This window comes from Mastigoproctus giganteus, chromosome 5 (assembly GCF_048544385.1).
Source record: "Mastigoproctus giganteus isolate SK-2022 chromosome 5, ASM4854438v1, whole genome shotgun sequence".
NCBI lineage: Eukaryota > Metazoa > Arthropoda > Arachnida > Uropygi > Thelyphonidae > Mastigoproctus > Mastigoproctus giganteus.
This window is the reverse complement of record NC_143579.1, coordinates 26,850,281-26,875,126: the sequence shown is the minus strand read 5'-3', so window position 1 is coordinate 26,875,126 and position 24,846 is coordinate 26,850,281. Positions and strand designations below refer to the sequence as shown.

At 34.8% G+C, this 24,846-nt stretch overlaps 1 protein-coding gene across 1 annotated transcript in view; it reads right to left on the bottom strand.

The window, feature by feature from the left end:
- Window positions 1-24,846, bottom strand: part of LOC150085258 (ubiquitin-like modifier-activating enzyme 6) — a 242,598-nt gene that overhangs the window by 176,321 nt on the left and 41,431 nt on the right. Inside the window, exons 4-5 of the mRNA XM_090374502.1 lie at window positions 15,640-15,668; window positions 4,387-4,481 (exon numbers count right to left, since the gene is read on the bottom strand). Coding sequence (XP_090230628.1) covers window positions 4,387-4,481; window positions 15,640-15,668 — 124 coding nt within the window. The remainder of the gene's footprint in view (window positions 1-4,386; window positions 4,482-15,639; window positions 15,669-24,846) is intronic.

Here is a 24,846-nt window from a genome sequence, read left to right as displayed (position 1 = left end):
GATATAACTTAAAATGATGCCGTTTTGCTAACATTCTGTTAATTCAGATTTGGCTATGTATTATTGATGCTTTTGCACTATACTTATACATAGTCTAGACTTTTCCATAGCTTGAGGCTTCAGCCCTAAATGCTTTATAGTCTTGATTAAATATTTAACAACCAATCTAAAATGAATTAAATTATTTGGTAATTACAAAGCCTTTTGGGGCATAACTAATTATATGTATCCTTTAGTAATTTTTGTGCACTGAATTCAAAAATGACATTAAATTTTTTCCATCACATTCCAATATTCACAAAATGTGATACTCTTTTTTTATGTTCTTGAATTAAGTATACAAATATGATATTGATTTTTTATTATTATTACAAGGTTCAGTTGTTTCTGTTCATAAGTATTAGAGAAATACATAGTGTAATATGGTGTTAATATATAAGTGGAAGGAAATACAGTAAACCCCCGCTATTCGTGGTATCTGTATTTGTGGTTTTGCGTATTCGTGGTCGCTGATTTAATATAAAATGAAACCTAAAAAAATGTGAATTTTAAAGAGCTGTGAACATTTTCCACCATAAAAAAAACATGGGCATGGCTAAAATTATCTTTCCCTGTCAAAACAGCGCTCAGTGGGTGGGGGGAGAGGGGTGACAAAATTGCGAGCATGGATGTTTCTCGCTAATCCTTGTTCAGTATGTGTTATGCACTTGTCATGGAAGGTTTCGTCGTTTGCTTTTAATTTATATGCTTACAAAGGTGATAAATCTACCGTTTTGCAGTGTAAAACAGACTTTTTCGAGTGTGTTAACAGAAGAATGTGACTTGATTGTGGACAAGTTCTTTCTAACCAGTACAAAAATATGGCTACAAATAACAAGGGAAATGTGAAAAGAGCAACGGTGATGACATTAGCGAATAAATTTGAGTTATTAGACAAAATTTCTAATTGTGAACGTGTCTCCTCAGTTGCAAAACATTATAAAATCAATGAGTCAACGGTACAATCAATCAAGAAATTGGAAGAAAAAATCCGACGTAGTGTCCGTGAAAACGCACTAATTGCTTCAAAAATTTGCTCTGTAACTCGTGATGTTAAATTAGAAAAAACGGAAAAGGCTTTAAATCTGTGGATAGAAGACCGAACTCAAAATAAAATTCCGTTAAGTTCACTCATCATTCGTGAAAAGGCAAAACTCCTTTATCAAAACTCCTATTATTAGCGAAACAGGTGATAGCACTGGCAGGATAAGTTTTTTAGCTAGCAAAGGCACTGGTTTGAAAGATTTGTTTGAAATTTCTAATAAATATTACATTTAATATTAAATTGTTTCTTATTTTCATTCCGATGCCATATGTTTGCATTTCACTAGCTACTGTCTATGTACATAGTCATATTATGAAGGTACATATAATACATATATAGACAAAATTTTAGACTAGTTTTTCTTATACATTTCATACTTTGGAACGGAACCTCTTTATTACTATGGGAGCCATAACTCAGTATTCGTGTTTTCGGTATTCACAGGAGAGGTGCAAGGAATGTAACGTTTCTCAGGAATGTAACCCTCGCTATTCACGGGGGTTTATTGTATTCTAAGGTGGAAAGCTTGAGTTTGTAAAGAACAATCCAAAAAAAAAAAAAAAAAAAACATTTTTCAGTGTTTATAAATTTCAGAGTGCAGTATGGCAACAAGAAGCTGAGCAAATAAACTTGACATATTTTGCTACATTTGTGACAGCCTTGTAAAAAAGCAAAAGAAAAAACATTAAAATTGTTAAAAAAGATATAATGTGTGTATTCCAGGACGAAACTTAACAACCAAGACAGTCGACACACAGGCCATGTGGCACCATAAACTTTACCATGCTCGTGAATAGTTGTGGAAATGGATTCAAGGTAAGAATTAACCTGTTCCAGGTGACCCTGTCTACAGAAGAAATGCCTACAGTCAATGATGATGATGATGACATGGCACCATCTCTCTGAGCCAAAAATGTGCATGCTCCATAGCTTTTTATTAAAACCTTTAGTTTTTTAAATAAAGAGTCCACGAATGTGTGAAACATCTGTACCAAATTTATTTCAGAATCAGCAGTTTCTTTCAACAATACTGTTCATGATTTGTTCAACTTTTTTAAAGAATATCTAAAGAAAAGAATTTTTTTTATTCTTTAGGTGTGCTCCCATACCTCTAGAATTTTAAAGAAAAATTCTGGAGGTATAGGATCACCATATTTCACATTACTGAAATTTGAATTTAGAACTTTTTCTGCCTAAGTTTACTAAAAATTCAGTTTTTTTTTTGTGTATTATTTAAATAAATCAAAATTTTATGATAATGACAGTTTTGTGAAAAAGTTGTTACAAAAGTTTTTTATACAATCACTTATTCTTTTGTTTTTCTTTATGCTCTTTTCACTCATTGTACATCTGAGTTCTATCATCCATTGTTTACTATTTATTTCTCATTTTACTGTTTTTAATATCACTCATCAAGGTTTCTTTGATTAAATTTAGCCTTCTTTGGGTTTTCCTTATTTTTTTTTTTTAAATTTATTATTATTATTATTTTTTTAATTCTGCATATTATATTTTCAACCACAAATTCCAATATTCTAAATCTATCATTTAATGGCTTGATCTATGTGACCATAAACATTATGGATTTGAAGATCTAAAATAACTGAGTGATATCAAATTCAATAGTCCAAAACCATATACATTGGATTCTGGTTAATCGGGGCAGCCGTTTATTTGGGGCAAATCTTAAAAAACAGAACCCAATCGAGAAAATAGCCAGGGTTTACTTTGCTTAATTGAGACAACATGCCATTTAATCGAGGCAGGAGACTGCAGCACTGGAGATTACCCTACGATTGTATCCGACCTTACCACGTGGTTCGGTTGGATTTCTGGAGGTCACAACCATAAAACAATAAAAACAATTAGCAGTTACCTGTTTATTGGGCTTTTCTGTTAGTGCAATCTATCATAAATGGATAGCAAACTCGATCTTATTGAATTTGCGATAATACCGACAGCTGGAATTCTGTGGGTTATTATAGTGAAATGTGTTTACACTTTCACATGAAATCTTCAATCATGTAAAAAAATTAATTTTCAGAATCTTTTTTCTCTTCATTCCTATTTTTAAAGCTTTGTAACTTGTTACTCCGTTCTCACTTGCGCATATTATGTTATTTGCAATTTGTGTGTGTTTCTTTCTTTGTTATTGAGCAATCAATAACAAATTTTATTAAGCAATTTTTTATTCTTTGTTATTAAGCAATCAATAACAGGTTTCTTTGTTATTGATTGCTTATCTTTTTTTACTGTTTTAAATTTTAACCCCCACCCACAAATACCCTCAGGGGCTCACATCTGGTGAGTATGGGCTTGGCACACCCAGGATCCTGAGCTGGATATCATCATTCTTCTCTTTCTTGGTGATTCCTTTCTACTTCTCTCTCTCAGGGTTGGTGCATTATAGTCAAAGCTGCTAATGCGCCAATAAAATCTAAATCAATCAATCAATCAATTTCTCAGGGTAACAGGGAATTTTTTTTTTTGGCCGGTGCAGCATAAGCCTCAGGCTTCCTTGCACCATATGGCTAATAATAATAATAATAATAATAATAATAATAATAATAATAATAATAATAAAGCGAACAGAAATATCAACTAGTTTGTATGTACATATTACAGTACATATTAATTATTCCGATTATCACGTATATTCTTCCGATTTTCACATATCATTTACAATATTTATTTTAGAATTACTAATCAAATTATTTACTAAATATTTTTTGGCCCTGGGGGAAATTTTCTCTTAAACTAGCTTGGCAAACGTGTTAAAAAATGCTCCTAAGAATATAAATCACAGTTATACTTGAAAGTACTCTTGAATTCAAGGGATATTGGTCATAATTAAGGTAAGGATAGATGCTTTCCATTTATCATGTGACATGGGAAGAGTTCTGATGTCACATTTATATGCACTGAATTTGTCAAAGCCTGGTTAAGATGGACCTTGACAAATATCAACATCAATGTGTAATTCTATTAACATTCTCCCTATGAAGTTTGAGAAAATCAAACTGAATGACTCTGCTTTCTTGGTGATTATAGAAGATTACATAGAGTTACAATGATAATCTTCTATAATCAACTCCCAACATCCACACACACACTAAAAAAAGTTAATCATACTGTATATGGCCTTCCTGAGTGTAGAACATGACTCAATTCAAGCTCTATAAAAATATAAGCTGAAAAACTATACAGAAGTAATTTAGCCTGCATATACATATATACCAAGATTAGCAAAATCTATTTAATTATTACATAAGAGTATTTAAAACAAAATATTAATTACTTGCCTATTTTTATTTGCATTAACATCTTCTAAAGTAATGAAAATATTTGTACCAATATCTGATAAAGAAGAATCTCTATAGTCTTGCAGTGTTAAATTCTGAAAAAAAAAAAAAAAAAAAAAATCAGTCTTAAATGAGTATATTTCATTGAGATGAATCTCAATAAAATACTCAAATATTAAAATACTCAAACATTCAGATATTAAGAAAATTTCAATTTCAATTAATGTACTTTCTATTTTTTATAAAGAATGTACAAAGTTATTACTCAATGGACAAGTGGTGTACCCACTTCTCAATGTTAAAAAAAAATAATAATAAATCGTTCAACTACTGAGTGTCAGGCACTCAGGATGAAGGGTCCGTAGTCACGAATGGTTGTTAGTGTAGTATCTCAAATAGAGAGCTTTATGTAACTAAAAAAAAGTTTCTAGTACCCTGGCTTGGCCTAAAACTGAAGAACTAATGAAAACGTTGTCTATTTGAGTCTTTCCAGTTGTCGTGAATGACAAGGATGGGAAAAGTGACTCTGACTTCTTTCCAGAGAAGCGATTAAAGTCTTGGAGGAGAAGCGACTGGCAGGTGAGGGCCATGCAAGACTCCGTGCAGGTGCCTCACCACTGCCACCTCAACACTGGCTCTCTGAGTACCTCCTTGCCAGACAACTCCAGCTTTGAAAATTGTTAAAAAATACTTCTTGTTGCAAAATTTATAAATGACCTTTATAGAATTATTAACTAACTATTTAGCAACCTTTTTGTCACCAAAAGGAGAGAAGTGCGCTATCGAAGTGCAATAAAAAATTGTTTTTTAATTTTAACACAAAAAGTAAATGATAGATTTCAATCGGAATAGTTTTCCCTTGATAAGCATCAAATAACACATAGCTAATGTGATTTTTAAATTTTTATCTCAATTAGCGATGGAAATAGAGGGGGACACAAAAATTACTCACATTTTCCTGTCTGGCACCACCATTTTTAACTTTAAAAATATTTTAAAATTATATATTAAACCTACTCGTTAAGCTCTTTCCAATGGTGTATAATAAGCTATAGGTCAACAACATTTTACCTCCCCCCCCCCCACACTTCTCAGACAAATTTTTGGCAACAACAATCAATAAGCCATTATGTTGGCCCACGTGATGTACAAACCCATGCAAAATTTCAAGTCAATGGGTTGAGTGGTTCCAGAGATACAATGCTGTGACAGATGGACGGACAGACAACCAAGTGACATTATAAGGGTCCTTCGTTAGACTACGAACCCTAAAAAAAAAGATCAATAATGTCTGTTACAGTGATGTCAATACCCTGTACATATAAAACGTATAAGATTAAGGAGGCCCAGGATGAGTATAAGAAAGCACTGGCTAAGAGAATAAAGTAGGAGGACAAGGAGTTTTTCATATATGTATGTGAATACAAAGAAGAAAACAAATCAGATTGGACCCTTGTGTAGTGGATGCGGAAAGTCTTATATAACCCAGCTGATGTTGCTGATGAATTGAATAGGTACTTCTCATCAGTTTGATTTGATTTGATTTGGTAGTTGTTGGCGCATCGGCTTTTGTGGCCATATTGCACCTTCCAAGGTTTTTGCAGTACTTTGATCCAAGCCCGGGGCGGGAATCGAACCCGCGACCTTTGGGTTGCTGGGCAGGTACTTTACCCACTCGGCTAGCCCGGTCGGCTCTTCTCATCAGTCTTTACTGTTGAAAGACCCTTCATGCTGAGAACAGGCTGTGTGAGTAAGGTTGAGACATATGAAATCAATGATTTTGAAATTACAGCTGACTGTTCATTATAAAAATATTCAAGCCTAAAGGTAAGTAACTCAATTCCTGGAGTTGATGGCATATACCCAGTAATTTTGAGGGAGGCAGCCAGAAAGTGTATTGAACTATTGAGGTTAATTATGAGGGTATCATTGGACTTGGGAGAGATTGCTTTGGACTGAAGAAGTGCCAACACACTGCCAATACATAAAAGTCATTCTAAGAGAGAAGGTGGTAACTACACACTAATTACACTTCTGACTTCAGTGGTAGGGAAAATCTTGAAGGCAATGATTAAGAGTACAATCCCAGGGACATTTAGATAGAAATGGCATTCTGAAGGACACAACCTGGTAAGCTATTTTGACAGGGTCACTCATGAGGTGAATGTGGGGAACAATTTTGGTATGGTTTATTTGGATTTTAGAAAAGCATTTCACACAGTGACCCAAGAGAGGTTACCATATAGGTTGGAACACATTGGGATTACAGGAAATGTGATTAATGGATATTCTTCAGAGTGGTGTAATGTCAGAAGTGGGGTCCAGCAAGGATTTGTTCTTGGACCACTGTTGTTTCTGATTTTCATAAATGAATAGACGAAGAGACAGAGGGCATGATGTCAAAATTTGCAGACAATGTAAAAATCGGGAGACTGATCAATGCCGGGCAGTGCTCCTTCAGGATGACTTGAACAAGCTTCAAGAATGTTCAGAAAAGTGACAACCATATTTTAATGCCATGAAATGCAAGGTCTTACACTTGGGGAATAGCAACCCCAAATTAGCTTATACATTTGCAGAGTTGAAGTAAAACCAGCAGAGGAAGACAGGGATCTGGGAGTTACAATACATGTAAGTATCTTAAGTTCTCCGAGCAGTGTAAACAGGCAGCCAGAAAAGCCCATGGTTTACTATTGAACAAGACTGTAATTGATTTATCACACAATATCCTGTAATGATAGGGAGAGCGTAATCCCATTGTATAAGGCAATTGTAAGACCACATTTAGAATACTGTGTCCATGTATGGAGACTTCATCTGGAAAAAGACAGTGAGCTTCTTGAAAGGGTCCAAAGGCAGGCAACCCATATGGGGAGATTAGCAAAAGGATAACCATACGGGGCAAGACTCTGACCATGTGGGAAAAAGCAACTCCAAATTAGACTTGGGAGAGCTTGGCAACTGGGCATCTTAGAGAGGATTGATTGAGGTTTATAAGTCAAAAATGAGAATAGGAGTGTATTATAGGCCTAATGACTCTGATGAGTACAACAAACAACTGTACAGAAAAATGGAGTGGGCCAGTAAATCAGAATGTCTTATAATGGGGGATTTTAACTTTCCAGATATTGACTGGAACTTGTGGATTGGTCACTCGCACACTAGCAAGACTTTTGTGGATTTACTGGATGACTGTTTTCTAGAGCAGCATGTGAAAGTGGCAACCAAAGGGAGTAATACTCTTGATCCGATTATCAGCAGTGATCATTCATGCATTAAGAATCTGCAGATAAAGAAACCACTAGGTGGCTGTGATCAGTGTACTGATGTGGGATTAAATTATATATTTAACTACCACCAGGGGCAAAGGGAAAGGGTTTTGCTTTCTTAAAGGTGATTATGGTAGTCTCAAACAGTTTTTAAATTCTATGCAGAGGGACCAATTGATGATGGTACCAACAGCAAATTCTAAATGGGAAGCATTCAAGGAGCAATCTTCAAAGCTACTAGGCTTTGCATACCAACTAAGAGATACTGTTCAAAACTTAGGTCTAAATGGATGTCAGATGAACTAATGACACTTGTGGCAGAGGAGAAAAATGCATGGGATGCATATAAATTATTAGGCAACACAGAAGCCTATGATAGATTATGGGAAATCTTTGGAAAAGGATGCAAAGAAAAACAGAACAAAGACTTCTTTACTTATGTAAACTCTAGAAGGAAGGGGATGAATCAGATTGGTCCACTTGAAATCAACGGTTCAACTGTTGATGATCTTGCTCAGATAGCTCACAAAGTGAATGAGTATTTTGCATCTACATTCACACATGAGGAATTCTATAGGGAAGTGGAGGACAGAAGTTTATCAAACTGAAACAGAGAGCTAAATGATTTTGAAATAAATGAAAGCAAAGTGGGGGAGAATTGTTGAAATGAAACATAAGTCAACTGGGGTGGATGGGATTTTTCCAGTTATGTTAAATGAAGTGGCAAAGGAAGTAAGAAAACCCTTAGCCATAATTATGAGAGTGTCCTTGGATTCGGGAGAAGTCCCCATGGACTGGAGGTGTGCAAATGTATCCCCAATTCACAAAGGAGGTTCAAAGGGTTTTACAAGTAACTATAGACCTGTTAGTTTAACTTCTGTTCTAGGGAAATTAATGGCGTCATTGGTTAAAGAAGTATTGCAGGATCATCTAGACAAGCCTGCAATGATAGTTAAGACAGCATGAGTTTGTTAAGGGGAAATCTTTTTGACCAATTTGATTGAATACTATGATGTGGTCACAAAGGAACTGGATGCAAAAATAATTTCAATATCACATACTTGGATTTCAGGAAAGCTGTTTGTTATTATTATTTGGTTTTTAGGAGCATTAGCAACTAAGGCCATATTGCTCCGGGATATGCGGTGGTCATTCCCTGAACTTTCCGCACCTCCGTATTTGGTGGTGAAGGGCTCGAACCCGTGTCTAATCAAGAAGCGTGTGCTACGCACTGCTGCTCCTTCCCACCTGGCTACAGAGGTGCCTTCAGGAAAGCTTTTGATACTGTTTCACATGGTAGGCTACTGTATAAATTGTCATTAAGGGAAAGTTGCTACAATGGATAACAGGATGCTTGATTGGGATTGGCTTGATTCGGATTAACAGGATGCTTGATTGCTCTTCGTGGAGTAATGTTATTGGTGGAGCCCCTCAAGGTTCAGTATTAGACCCATTGTTTTTTTTGTATATATATATATCAATGATATTGATTAAGATATATCAGGCTTAATGGCCAAGTTTGCAGATGATACAAAGGTTGGCAGGGTTGTTAATCACAGTAATGATAGCATCTACTGCAACAAGATCTAGAAAAGTTGGGCAGATGGGCTGAAGTGGAAATTGAAGTTTAACACTGACATATGCAAAATACTGTATATGGGTAGCAGTAACCCTAGAGAAATGTACCAACTGTGTGGTACTACACTCAAGGTAGTAAAGAATGAAAAATACCTGGGGGTAATTGTGCAGTCAGATATAAAGTGTTCTGAGCAGTGCAGACAGGCTGCCAGAGCAGGTCTTGGGGTATTGTCAATGACATACAGGAATTTTGCTAGTAGGGATAAGGAGATGGTTATCCCTTTGTATAAGGCAATGGTAGGCCACACCTTGAGTACTGCATAACATTTTGGTACGCCATATTTTAACAAGGATGCAGAGTTGCTAGAATGAGTACAGAGAAGGGCAACAAGATTGGCGAGGGGGAACAAAGGGGTGCTCTTACCAAGAAAGATTAAGTTCTGCAAAATGCAGCATCTGGAGACTAGACACCTGTGAAGTGACCTGACTGAGGTGTATAAGGCCTTAAATTGTTTGAGCAGGCTTAATGCTGATGGGATTATTCATCTTGCTCAGATTACGAACCTGAGGGGGCATATACAGGGGGTCCCCAGTATCCAAGTATTCATTATCCAAGTTCCCACAGTTATGAGGATTTGAAAATTAAAGAATTAACGTTTTTTTCCCTTGAGAAAATTGACCAAGCACTCGAATATTTTTTGTAAGAATGATCTTCTTCATGATCTGCGTGATCATGAAGAAGATCACGAACAAAAGTTAAGTGTGAAGTAAAAGGCATAACTAAATGCTACAACCAATTTTATCTAAAAAAATACGGCAAAAAAAAAAAAAAAACTCTGGATTTGTTCTTTATTCGTACAACTGAAAAATAGTGTAACTTCAATAAACTTTACTTAACCTTACATTGTTTGTTGTTGTTTGTTATTTGGTTTCTAGGAGCATTAGCAACTAAGGCCATATTGCTCCAGGGATATCCGGTGGTCACGGGCTCGAATCCCGGTCTAATCAAGAAGCACGTGCTACACACTGCTGCTCCTGCCCACCTGGCTATGGAGGGGACATTACATTGTGCAACATATTATAATAAAAAATGTCTAATAAAATAATTTTATCATTTTTTGGTTCCTTCATCCATTTTTTTTACTGTGTACAAGTACTAGTAAATTAATAAGAGGAGTTTACCTCAATATAGTACGTGGAACACTTCCGTATGATACCCTCCAGAAATTAAAACGGAAAAAACGAAAAAATCGACAACTTACCGGTACATTAAAGTAAAATATAAATAATTAAAGTAAAATATAAATAATTAAAGTAAAATATAAATAATTAAATAATCAATTTAACACAATTCAAAATCAATTCAAAACAATTAAAATTCAAATTAACGATTAAAATTCGAATGAAAATTCTTTCATTCGAATTAAAATTCGAATGAAAGAATTTTCATTCCTGTGATCACGACAGTCGGTCGAAAAGCATTGTCAGCTTCAGGAAGGAAAATCGTTTTGAATATTTTCGTTAGATTCTTTTAATTGCATTAATTTGAATTTTAATTGTTTTGAATTGATTTTGAATTGTGTTAAATTGATTATTTAATTATTTATATTTTACTTTAATTATTTATATTTTACTTTAATGTACCGGTAAGTTGTCGATTTTTTCGTTTTTTCCGTTTTAATTTCTGGAGGGTATCATACGGAAGTGTTCCACGTACTATATTGAGGTAAACTCCTCTTATTAATTTACTAATATTATTATCAACGTAGAATATATTGAGTATTACAGCTCTGATTCATACTATCTGTGTACAAGTACATAATAAACATTACTATATAATATCGGTGTAGATACACCACAGACAACTCTTAACCTAACCTATTGCACTACCTTGAATAATAACGCTTCACTTAGAGATGACTTTGTTACTTATTCTTGGTGGGCACTGCTTGCAAAATGGTATTGGATAAGATATTCTGTTATCCACATACTATTCCTATTAGACTTAAGAAAGCAAAAAGATGTAGTAAAGTGATAGTAGGAGAGGAAGAGGAAGAAATGCCGTCGAAAGAAGAAAGGGACAGTTACTCCCACTCACTAAATCACTCACAAATCCACCGAATAGGCAATGCTTCTCCATCCTTCACGATTGCACTATCTCGAATAAGTAATACTTTACTAATAGAGAAGACTTTTGTTACTACTTCTTGGTGTAAAAAATGGACAGCACCATTTAAAAGCTTGTTAGCTTTTCATCGGCTTTTCACCTACCGATGAAAAGCCAACTAGCTTTGAAACGGTGCCAACTGGGAGGGTGCCCACTCAGAATAAGTAACAACAGTCTTCTCTATTAGTGACGTGTTAGTTATTCAAAGTAGTGCAATACATGGGCAACTCATTGTGAAGGATGAGCACAATATGAGATACAGATGAAATGATGTCTTTCACACTACTACCGTAGTTTTTCTTTAAGATTTGTCTATGGTGTATCTACACCGATATTATATAGATATAGAATCTTAAAATATCATGCCTAGTTTCATTTATTTAAATAATAAATATTACGAAAAATTTGGTCCCCGTTTTAAGTGGAATTTTCTGGAACCAATTATCCTCAAATAACGAGGATCTCCTGTACTTAAACTGAGGAAAGACAGTTGCAGAATAAATGTGCAGAAATTTGACTTTAGCCAGTGGGAAGATGATTGCTGGAACAAACTTACATCTGTTGTTGTGGAAGTTGATAGCTTAAATAAATTCAAGGAAGAAGTGGACAAACGTTTGGAGAGAATGGATGGGTGAAATGGGAAGTGGTTTTTTTTTTTTTTTTTTTTTGCTGATGATGTATAAGCTTGCTTTCTTGCATCATATGCCTCTACTAATGCTAATGCTAAGATTCTGAGAGGGATTAATAAAATGAATTTTCACTATTATAAAAAATTTCAGAACTAGGGCCATAAATTTAAATTACAGGGAAAAGGTTTAAACTAGGTTGCAGGAAGTTTACTTTCAGTCAGCGACTTGTTGATTACTGGAACAAGTTGTCTCTGCAGGTAGTCAAGGCTGAAGGTTTGAAAAAATTCAAAACATCACATGGATAGTTACATGAGGAGGAATGATATAATTTGTATTTTCTTATCTCTTTCTCTCTCTTTTTTTTTTTTTTTTTTGCCTGTGCAGCAAAAGCCTTTGGATTCCACGTACTATATGGCTTATTACTGTTTGTTTGTTTGTCTTGTTTTTTTTAGGAGCATTAGCAATTAAGGCCATATTGCTCCGGGATATGCGGTGGTCATTCCCTGACCTTTCCACATCCTCCGTATTTGGTGGTGACGGGCTCGAACCCCGGTCTAATCAAGAAGCGTGTGCTACGCACTGCTGCTCCTTCCCACCTGGCTACTGAGGCACCCTGGCTTATTACTTAAACTGAGAAGGATAAATTAAAATTACAAGGAAGTAATCAAAAATTTAAATTAATCTATTTTCAAGATGACATTGACTAAAAATTGAAGTGCCTTTTAGTGGTAGGAGTAGCAATAAGTGCAAAGAGAAATAAATATGAAATTATTGAAAATAATCACTATAAGCCTTGGCAAAAAAATAAGTTGAAACCAAAATAAATTGCATTTGCAGTTTTCAGAAAAAAATGAAGCATTTTATCTGATACTAACAGCTCAAAAAAAAAAAAAATTATCAATTGTCTCTATTATGTACTATGAATGATGTTTTTTAGGTTAAAATTGATACCGATATCCAACACTATCTCCTTTTATTTAATTTTGGTAGAAGATTAATATACCTCTATTCACTTCACAGTGAGTTGTCTTTGCCCTGCACAACTTTAAACAGCACTTCTTTATACCAATAAAGAAGTGATATTTATTTAAAATAGTGCAATACTAAGGCAACTAATGGTGAAAGTCAAAAACTTGGTGCAGAATGAACAGGTCTCATCTGAAACCAATTTTTGGTATTTTTAAACTATCTGCAGGCAATTTTCATCATTTTTCAACTATTTTAATCACTTTTTGAGTGCTGAGCATGATAAATACTCTTATAGTCAAATAAACTATGTATTTGAAGTAATGGAGTAAATTTATTTTTCCCAATTAAATTGAATAACAAAATGACTGACAGACCAACGGAATGGAGACTGTAATCGATCACCTACAGGAAAATAATTTTCACTAACTATAGAATTAATTACATTCAAGCGATCCATTGGATTTAATTAGAATTTTCCAGGTCATTACACTAAATTTCTGCAATGAGTATTATCTGTCTGGCAAGTACAGCACTGAAGAATTCAATCAGATTTTACTTTCTACTCAAGTGTGGACCTTCTCTTATGCACAATTTCTACAAAAAAGAGCAGCTGTATAAACAACTGAGTAGACATTCCTATTGTTCGTGCCCTAAATGCAATTAAGGGATACTTAAAATGTTAAATAAGTCATTGAAAATATAGACATATTACAACAGTCAAGATCTCAGACCATAACTTTTAAACCAGTGACAGCATACAGTAATATTTTAACATTATAGTGAAGTTGAAGCTCATGCATACTGTGGATTCTATGTGAAAAAGGTTTTAGGTATTTTCTTATAGTGAAATGAGCTGAACCAGATGAATCTCTTTTCTGATGTTGAATTTCCACAAAGATTTGTTGTAGATTTCAAAATTGTTTGTCTAATTTTGCCTTAAGAGCAATGTGTAACACTCCATCTTTTATGTTCCTTATTCCCAACTGATCCACACTCGTAAAACTTCTTTGAAATTTGGACAGTTAGCTTTAGGGAATTTTTAAATAAATTTTTTTGACCTTTCCTGAAGCTTTATACAAGTGTGGCTTCCAGACCTGAACACAATATTATAAGTGATCTCACACTCCTTATATAAAGGGACAATGACATCCTTTTCCCTACTTGCAAAGGTTAATGCTTAAAAAATTAAGCATTAAATCTAGTCATGATTTAATTAACACAGCCAAAAAAGGTCGAAAGTCCTTCTACTGATAGTCTCTAACATGTAGTGATAATATTTATGCTTAGTATATGAAAATAAATAATTAAAAATAGCACTCAACTTACACAAAAAGGCTCCAGAAATAACTAACAACTACAGAGGGAAAACACTGCTATCAGCTGCTTCAAAGCTATACTCTAATATACTAAAGGATAAACTTAATAAATACAGTGAACAATTCTTAGAAGAAGAACAACGTGGGTTCAGAAAAGGGAGAAGCACAATAGATGCCATTTTTTCATTACAACAAAATTTGGAGAAAAGAAGAGAATTTAACCTACCAACATTTCTGCTTTTTGTTGATTATGAAAAAGCATATGACAATGTAAACCGGGAAAAAACTTTCGCAGAGTCTACATGAAGAAAATATTTCAACCCAACTCCGGAAAGTGATACAAAGCCTATATAAAAAATCAAAAGTCTGCATAAAATATTCTAATGGCCAACTATCAGACCCAATTAACAATTTTTAATAATTTTATTGACGTAGATATTAAATAAATTTGGACTACCACCAAATTTATTTAATGTCTACATCAATAAAATTATTAAAGAATGGAAAGAAATTAACAATGGAATACAGATGAACAACAGGAATAAAATCCAAACTATATTATATGCTGATGATCAAGTTATAATTACAAAATCAGAAGATGAACTACAGATAGCAGCTAATGAACTGAATAAAATAGGCAAAAAAGTACAAGATGAAAATCTCCACCTCAAAAACAAAATTAATGGGATTATGGGGAAAAAACATACAAAGAGTCAAAATTGTTATTGATGACAAAATAATAGAACAAATATCTGATTTCACCTATTTGGGAAATTTAATATCAAATGAAGGGAAAGACATCTACACTAAACTACAAAAATATAATAGAATGAACAGATAGATTAAATGTCACTTCAGAAAAACAAATGACAACTGAAACAAACAAAATTACGACTGCACAATATCACTTCAAACTCTTCTACAGCTGTGAGACTTGGATCATAAATAAGAAAGATGAACAAAAACTAGAAGCAGCACAAATGAGATTTTTAAAAACATTATTAGACTTTACAAGGCTAAATCATCAAAAAATTTAGATATTTGTGAGAAATTAAAAGTAGATAACATAGTAAATGACATAAAATGGTATCAGAAAAAATGGATCAGCCACATAGAAAGAATGAACCTAGACGAGATCCCAAAATTAGGATCTCGACAATCAAGACCACCTCCAAGAGCTACAACGGAACAGGTCTTAAAAGACTTAAGCCGGACCAAGTTCTTGATGATGATGATAATTAAAAAAAAAGTTTCTACAAAATATTCAAAATTTTCTAAAATTAAGCATGCTTTTCTCATTCTTTATTTCAGCCTATATTACTTACCTTTATGCCAACCAAGGCTAAATTTCTGGCTGCAATGAAAAATGTATTTCATAAATAAGTTGAGTTTTGCTGGTTGCTATTTACAGTTCAAATTTTTCAAATTTTTACATTTTGTTACAACTTATTTATTAAAAATTTAAACAAATATTCTTTTAAAATTAGGAGAAAAAATGTACAATAATAGTAATAAACAATAACCAAACTGAAATTAATAATTACATGAAAAATAAACACTCCACATAGTGTGATAAGAAGGGAAGATGAAATTTCTTAAAGCCATGCTTATGAACTACCAAGGCTTAAAATGAAGGGTGGCTGGAAAGCAAGGTATACAAGACTGCTATGTTGATTCATTTATTGATAAATTCACTGACAGTGGTGTGCATATAGTATAGGCTAGTGGTCTCAAACTGGCGGCCCCCAAAGCAATTTTACACGGCCCGCGAATACATTTCAATTATGTATTTGTTGTAAATACGATACTTATATTCACTTTCATTTTGTTAAAAAAAAATTCCGGCCCATCAGCTGTTTTCAGATCGTGCATTCGGCCCACATGCAATTTGAGTTTGAGACCACTGGTATAGGCATTGCAATATTACTTTTGTAGATAATTACTGCCAGTTATTCACAAGCATTAATTGTTACCAAAACAATTATTAATAATTATTATTCAATTATATAAATAACTGAATAATAATTATTAAACAATTTGGCAGTAATTATTAAACAATTACTGCCAAAAATTAGCAGATGTCATTTCAGTGACCAAACTGGAGGTAAATAGTGGCATCAACCATAGTGCTGGGTTTAAACACTTATTTTCAAACTGTGTTTATCATGCTGGAGGTTCAAAGTGTATTTCTATGGTGTTGCTATTGGCATGAGAAAAACAGATTGACAAGTTCTAACCAATTATGTACTACACTAGACTGCTGAAATAACGGCACCCCAAATAATGGCACATTCGAAATAATGGCACATTGAGATCGGTGCCAAACGCGAAAACAGCAAGTCAAGTGATTACTGTATTTGTTTAAGTTCGTCATTTTGAAAGTGAATTCTGTACTGATATTAAGGATTATATGTTGTATTTTACGTTTATTTTAAACTAAAAATCCCTCACTATGGTTCCTAATGTTAATAAACTCATACAAAGAAGAAAAGAAGAATAATTAAGAACATTAAAGCTTAGTGACAAACCTGATATAAAAATAGAATGGACATAAGTAGATGTGTATTAATGGCAGAGTATAATACTGGATCATCAACATGTTTATGCTTTTAATGTACAATTAATAAAATTGCATTCTTAATCTCTCTGTTTCTCTTTTAGCCTCATTATTTTTGCATTAAATATATTTAAAATAAAACTTTCTAGATAATGGAAAAAGCGAAATAACAATCTTGAATCCCTGAAGGTGCCATTATTCTAAAAGTCTACTGTATTCGCCATTCACTATGTGCCTAGCCTTAACTAATTACATAGATGCAAAGAATCAACGATATAAGAGTTCATCTGTATTAGCTGCCAACGAATGCTGACAGGGCAAACATTCCTAGCATTTAAAATCTGATAATGGAATTAATCACACACTCAGCAGGATTTTTGACAAGCGTGCAATCTTTGTAAATCTGAATTGGGCAACACAATACATTTACAGTAACTAAACTGGTATACTGTGTATTAGCAAACACTATGTGCAGTATGCCTCGGTCATTGTGGAAACCCCACTAATCATCTGTAAGGTTGTTGTATTCATTCAGTTTTTACTTTCTAGACACAGCTTGTAAATAAAACAAAACTAAGAAAGTATTTTATTTATTATTGTCATAATTTATGATGGAAGATGCTACATAAGTTTTGCTTCCTTATACTGTTCTATTTTAGTACTAAGAATCTAAGCATTCTTACCAGCTACATAACTGGAAGTATACAACTGGAAAATACAAGCTTTAATATTCAGATGGAGTTCTGGACATTAAAGTTTTAAAGGAAAATTACTTTACTGTTATGAAAGGGACTGGAGAAAGTGAAAATTGAAGGAAAGGTGAAAAGTTCCGAATGATTTCTACAATTGCGGGAGTGATAAAGATAACAAAGAAATTTACAGAAGAAAAAAAAAATAATAATAAATAAATAAAAACTGACAAAGATTTTTGAGTAAAACGAGGGCAACAAGGGAAGATTCTTGATAATTAAATATTCTACAAGGAATATTACAGTGGATATATACATAAAGATCACCTCTAAAATGGAAGGAGAGAGAGAGAGAGAGAGAGTAATCAGAATCAGAACACAGGAACAGGGGTTGAAGAAAAAACAGTTAAAAATGCTGATGTAAAAAAAAGCAAAGTTTATATTTTAAATAAAATATATTCTATTGGGATTAGAACTTTTATTTTTCACAAATAAAATAAGCTTCTTCTCTTAGTTTGACCTTATGTGATTCATCTGAGGATGTGGAATGAAATAAATACAAAACATGGCAGAGGTATATTCAACTGTACAGCTTCAGAAGCATCTCATCCCCAAACCATTACTATAGCCACCTACTGTTCACAGGCCCTAAAGCTTTTTTGACCCTAAAGCTTCACAAAGCTATGCCATTGTGTTAATGATTCTTAATGAAAATCGTCATCCGCCAAGTATAGTTGCATTAGTTTGTTGGATGTGAGCTGGAAGAAAATACAAGATCAACTCTGAAAATTGAAATCCAGGGTCAAATCTATCAATTTTCAAGTAATAAAAGTTGAAATAAAAGACAGAAAAATTAAAAAATATCAGCACTTTACTCTGGAGTTCAAGCATACCTTTAACACTTCACACTTCCAATATGCAGGGGTGGTACTGCCATTGGTGGTTAATGATTCTCAATGAAAATCATCAACCACCAAGTACAGTTGCATTAGTCTGTTGGCTGTGAGCTGGAAGAATATACATGATCAACATCAACTCTGAATATTGAAATCCAGGGTTAAATCTTTATCAAATTTCAAGTAATAAAAGTCTTAAAACTGTTTGTATAGAAATTTGTTTTTACAGTCAAATCCAAAATATATTTTGTGGTAAATCAGTATGCATCATTCCATTGTTTTGACTGCATTCTGATATTTTTTTTTTTTTTTTTTTTTTTTTTTTTATGTGAACCCCAAACACGAGAGGTATTAGAACCAATAGTACTTAGTACCGAGCTTGGGTTGGAGGTTGAGAAGACGAAAGAAGATATTTGTTGACATTGGACTTGAACTTCTGTAGATTGTAATTTTCAAGAAATACATATGAAGGAAGGTTGTTCCAGAAAACAGCAGTTGAATGAATAAATTAGCATTAGCATTAGTAGAGGCATTTGATGCAAGAAAGCAAGCTTATGCAGCATCAGCCAAGAAAAAAATAAAAAAATAAAATAAAATAAACCACTTCCACTTCACCCCTCTGTTCGTTCAAAATACCTGTCCAGCTGAGCCTTAAACTTATTTAGGCTATCAACCTCCACCACAAGGGATGGAAGTCTGTTCCACCAACCAACCACCCGCTGGCTAAAGGCAAATTTCCGCACGTCTATCCTACATCTGTCTTTCCTCAATTTGAATTTATGCCCTCTCAGGTGATTTTTCTGAGCTAGAGGAAGAATCCCATCAGCATTGAGCATGCTTAAACCATTCAAGGCTTTATACACCTCTATCAGATCACCTCGCTGGTGCCTAGTCTCCAGACACTGTAATTTGCAAAACTTAAGCCTTTCTTCGTAAGAGCACCCCTTTGTTCCATTCACTAATCTTGTCGCCCTTCTCTGTACTCATTCCAGCAGCTCTACATATTTCTTGAAATGAGGCCTCCAGACCTGTATACAGTACTCTAGGTGTGGCCTGACCATCGCCTTATACAATGGAATAATCACCTCCTTATCCCTGCTGGAAAAATTCCTGTATATCATTGACAATACTCCTTGAGCTACTCTTGCAGCCCGTCTGCACTGCTCAGAGAACTTCATATCTGCCTGCACAACCACCCCCAAGTCCCTTTCATTCTCTACCACTGTCAGTGTAGTACCACAGAGTTGATACGTTGCTCTGGGGTTGCTGTTTCCCATGTGTAGTACTTTACATTTGTCAATGTTAAACTTCATTTGCCACCTCTCAGCACATCTACTCAACCTTTCCAGATCCTGTTGCAGCAGCATAGTGTCAGTAGTGTCCTTGACAACCCTGCCAACCTTTGTATCGTCTGCAAACTTGGACATTAAGCCCGATATACCATCATCAATATCATTTATAAATACAGAAAACAACAATGGACCCAACACTGAGCCCTGAGGGACTCCACTAATAACATCAGTCCACGATGAGCAGTGTCCATTGATTACCACTCTCTGTCTTCTCCCCCTCAACCACCCCTTTATCCATAGCAGCAATTTGCCTCCAATGTCACACTGCTCCAATTTGTGTAGCAGTCTTCCATGTGCAACAGTATCAAAAGCCTTTCTAAGATCCAAGTATATAATATCAAAGTTATTCCCTGCATCCAGTTCTTTTGTGACTGCATCATAGTATCCAATCAAGTTGGTCAGGCAAGACTTCCCCTTAACAAAACCATGCTGTGTCTGAGCTATAACTGAAGTCTTGTCTAAATGATCCTGCAGTGCTTCTTTAACCAGTGCCTCCATTAATTTTCCTGGAACAGAAGTTAAGCTCACAGGTCTATAATTACTTGTGTCAGCCTTTGATCCTCCTTTGTGAATTGGGGTCACATTTGCACATTTCCAGTCTATGGGTACCTCCCCTGAGTCCAAGGAAGCTCTCATAATTATGGCTAAGGGTTTGCTTACTTCCTTTGCTGCCTCCTTTAGTATAACTGGATAGATCCCATCCACCCCGGGTGCCTTTCTTGTGTTTATCTTCAACAGTTTCTCCTCCACTTTACTCCCAGTTATTTCAAGATTCTGTAGCTTACTGCTAGAGTTGAATACACCTCTGGCATTCCCCTCGCTGAATAACTCCTCATGTGTGAATGTCGATGCAAATTATTCATTTAGTTTGTTAGCTACCTGAGCAGGATCATCAACACTTGACCCATTAATATCAAGTGGACCAATCTGATTCATCCCCTTCCTTCTAGAGTTTACATAAGTAAAGAACTCTTTGCTGTTTTTCTTTGCATCCCTTGCCAAGGATTTCTCGTAATCTGCCTTCGCCTGCCTAACCTCCTTTGTAACTTGGTTGCATATCAACTTGTATCTATCATAGGCTTCTGTGTCATGTGTTAATTTGTATGTATCCCATGCATTTTTCTTCTCTGCCATATGCCTCATTAGTTCATCTGACATCCATTTTGGCCTAAACCTTGAACAATATTTCTTAGTTGGTATGTAAAGCCTAGTAGCTTCCAAGATAAGTTCTTTGAATGCTTCCCATTTTGAATTTGCTGTTGGTAACATCATCAGTTGGTCCCACTGTATAGAATTTAAATACTGTCTCAGTCCATCGTAGTCGCCTTTACGGAAGCAATAACCCTTCCCTTTACCCCTAATGGTAGTTACCTCTTTGAGTAAATCCCACTTCAGCACACTGTGATCACTGCCACCTAGTGGTTCATTTATCTGCAGATTCTTAATGCATGAAGAATCACTGCTGATAATCAAATCAAGAGTATTACTTCCTCTAGTTGCCTCCCGAACATGCTGATGTAGAAAACAATCATCCAATAAATCTACAAAAGCCCTGCTAGTGTGTGAGTAACCAGCCCCCAAAATCCAGTCAATATCTGGGAAATTAAAATCTCCCATTATAAGACACTCTGATTTACTGGCCCACTCTATTTCCCTGTACAGTTCCTTATTATACTCATCAGAGTCATTAGGCCTATAGCACACTCCTACTCTCAATTTTGATCTCCCAATGTTTATGTCACACCAAACTGACTCCACACTGCACTGTCCAGCGATGTCGACTGGCTTCACTTCCTTGGTTTTTATGTGTTTCTTAACTAATAGCATAACACCTCCCCCCTTCCTATCCTGTCTGTCCTTTCTGTAGACGTTGTACTCCCCAAATTGCAGTTCCGCATCCCTTATATCTGTGTGACACCACGTCTCTGATATCCCAACAATATCTGCCTTCGATGTTTTGAGCAATACCTCAAATTCATCAAATTTATTTACTAAACTCCTAGCATTGGTGTACACGCAAGTATACCTGCACCTGTTTCTATTCTTAGCTACCCTAACACAACCCATGTGTTTACTTGTACCGCAATGGCTCCCAGCAGTCTCTGAAATACCATGCATCTTGTTTTTCAGGCTTTTGCTCATTCTAATAGAAGCAGTGCAAGAATCTCTTTCACCTCTGCCAGTGGTTACTGTCAATCTATTGGTCTTTGTCTCCCCCCAAGCTAGCAGTTTTCCGACCCACCTAACACTGCCTCGATAGCATCAGCAAATATTCTTGCACCCTTTCTATTTAAGTGTATCCCATCCCTGTAGAAGCAATCTCTCCTGTTAACAAGTAAATGAGGAAGATGAAAAGTTGGTTCTGTGGGTTTGAAGTTGGACAGTAAATGGATGTTGGCTGGTGGTAGCACGTGTTCGGACTGTTTTGAAAGAGAGAGCAGGAATTATAGAAGCCAATTCAGAAGAACAGTGCCCATGGAAATATCTGTAGAAGAGGCATGCAGCAGAAACAGTACGTCTATGAGAAAGCGAGTGGAGAGACTCTGTTAGAGATGAATCATTAATTAACCTAACTGCCCTCTTCTGAATGGAATCAAGAAGCTTGAGAGAGGTTTTGGGGGCACCACCCCAGATGTGGGAGCAATATTCCATGGCAGGACGGATTTGCGATTTATACAGATTTGATTACATCTCCATAAATACACTTTTCTCCTTCTGAATAAAAAGATGGCAGGCAAAACATTTTTGCTATAGCTGAGAAAGAATTTTCTATTCATCATTAAGATCTGAATAAAAAGAGCAAACTGCTCTTTCTAGGACAGGGAAAGTGTCCTAGACTGTTCATTATTCAAATCTGAATGAAAAGATGGCAAGCTTCTGCTAACAACTTGAAAGTGTTAGTAGAACACTTTTCTGTTCATCACAGATCCTCTGGCAACTAGACATTCCAGAACATCAGTAAACTAATATGTGGATGAAATTTGCTTTTAGAAAAGTTGATCCATAAATTCAATTTCACCAGTTTCAGTAATACACAATTATGGGTTTCAAAATCTAACTATGAAACACAATCCTACTGTAAACAGGAGAATCTATAGTGAGATGATATGTGTTAAACTCATAAAAAAGATGTTCCATTAAGAACTACTATTATCAAATTAATCGATTCTCAAACAAATTAATTTGATGATAAAGCAAATATAGCAAAACCTAAGTTTCTTAGTCTCACTTTGAAGTCTAAAATGTTTCCTGCTAGATATATAAAGGAACCGAGCATTTTTGTATATTTTTAGCTTCATACAGAACTGTACATTTGAGAGATTTCATTCTTTTTTTTTTTTTTTTCATACTCCCAGTTCAGATTTGTATTTGAACTGGGAGTATGAAAAAAATTTTCATACTCCCAGTTCCAAAGAGTGGTCCACAAAATAACTGGAATTATGAAACTGTATTTTGATATACAGTTAAATCCCAATTATTAGAAACACTATTGAGGACAAGCATCATTTTTTGAGGGGAAGGGGACAATTTTTCTTAGATAATCAATATTATTATTATTATTAAATCAGTTTATTGAACCAATAAATATGGTCTGCACACCTTACATAGCCATTCAGCCAGGAGGGCGATCTGTAATACAATTAATTATACAAACAAAAAAATTTACATTATATATAAATCAATTTTAACAAACAGTAGATTTCACAAGGTCAACTTGAGTAATTAACTACCATAAATAAGAAATATTTACAAATTTAAGTAGCAGATTTAACAACAAAGAAATATACAGATTTCAGTATAACTTCAGCAGCATGAGTCAGGGGTGAACCTGGACACATCCCAGTATCTCGGTTTCACTGGCGTTTTTAGTGGGTAGTAGGGGTCAAAGTCCAATCCACATGAAGGTTTCCTGCAGTTTCTCTGATCTGTATACTTTTTGAGTCACAGAACTTGTCTAGATCAATCGCCAGTTTGTTGATAAGCTGGATTGTGTTTCCAGGAAATATATTACTTAAATAACCTAGATTGTCTAGCCCTGCTTGAACAGAAAGCCAAAGTTCAGTCTCGTAGCATCCTGCTGTCTGGGAGCCCTGACACTATCAATTCTGGGGGCATCGATGCATAAAATTATAAGTTCAGTAAGTGTTAGAATATTTTGGGTAGAAATCTGCTGTTCCCAAGGCATCATATCTAAATTCAAGTACAGCACCAATCTAGAAATGGTATTCTGCCTCCCTGTTATTCTATTAAGCCATTTAAGGATCCTGAGAAATTTGACGAAGTAGGTTTTGGGTGCTGAGGACCAGATGATGGAGGAATATAATGGTAAGGAATAAAGGCAGCATTGAACATACTGGATAATAAGCTGACAGTCATCTATTCCTCTGAGCTCTTGAAGTAGCAGCCACACTGCTGCAGAGGTCTTTGTTCTGGTGAAGCTTAGATGTTGCTGAAATGTGAGGCCCTTGTTACACATTAAGCCTAAGTCCTCATGTGTAGTGACTTTTCCTACAGGTTCCCCTGCGATACAGATTTCTATGTTATTCCTTAATCTTTTGTTTCTAAAGGTCATTAAATGTAATATGTTTATAAAATAAAACAAAAACAGCAAAAAAAAATGGATGAAAGTAAATTGCAGTAATTTGCTGATGAAATTGACATGAATAAAACTGCATGTCAGTGGCCAACGGACCTGGCAGGTTTTATCTGCAAACAATGCCAAGTGGTTAATGAAAATTTGTTTGTCTCTAGTTTAATGCATTGCTGTTAAAATGTTCAAAGAATTTATTAGTTTATCTAACTATACAGGGAAACTTCCTGTTTATGGAAAGTTAAATTTAGTGAATACACAAATAAAAATTTAAAGAATAAGACATAACTAATAAAAACAACAACAAAACAAAAAAAAAAAAAGCTAAGGAGTCATGCATCGGTGAAAAAAGGGCAAATAGAGTGGGTAAATTATCTATATCTGTCTCTTCCATATATATCAATCATACTGAAAATACATAAAAATTTCGCTGAAAAAAGCAATAAA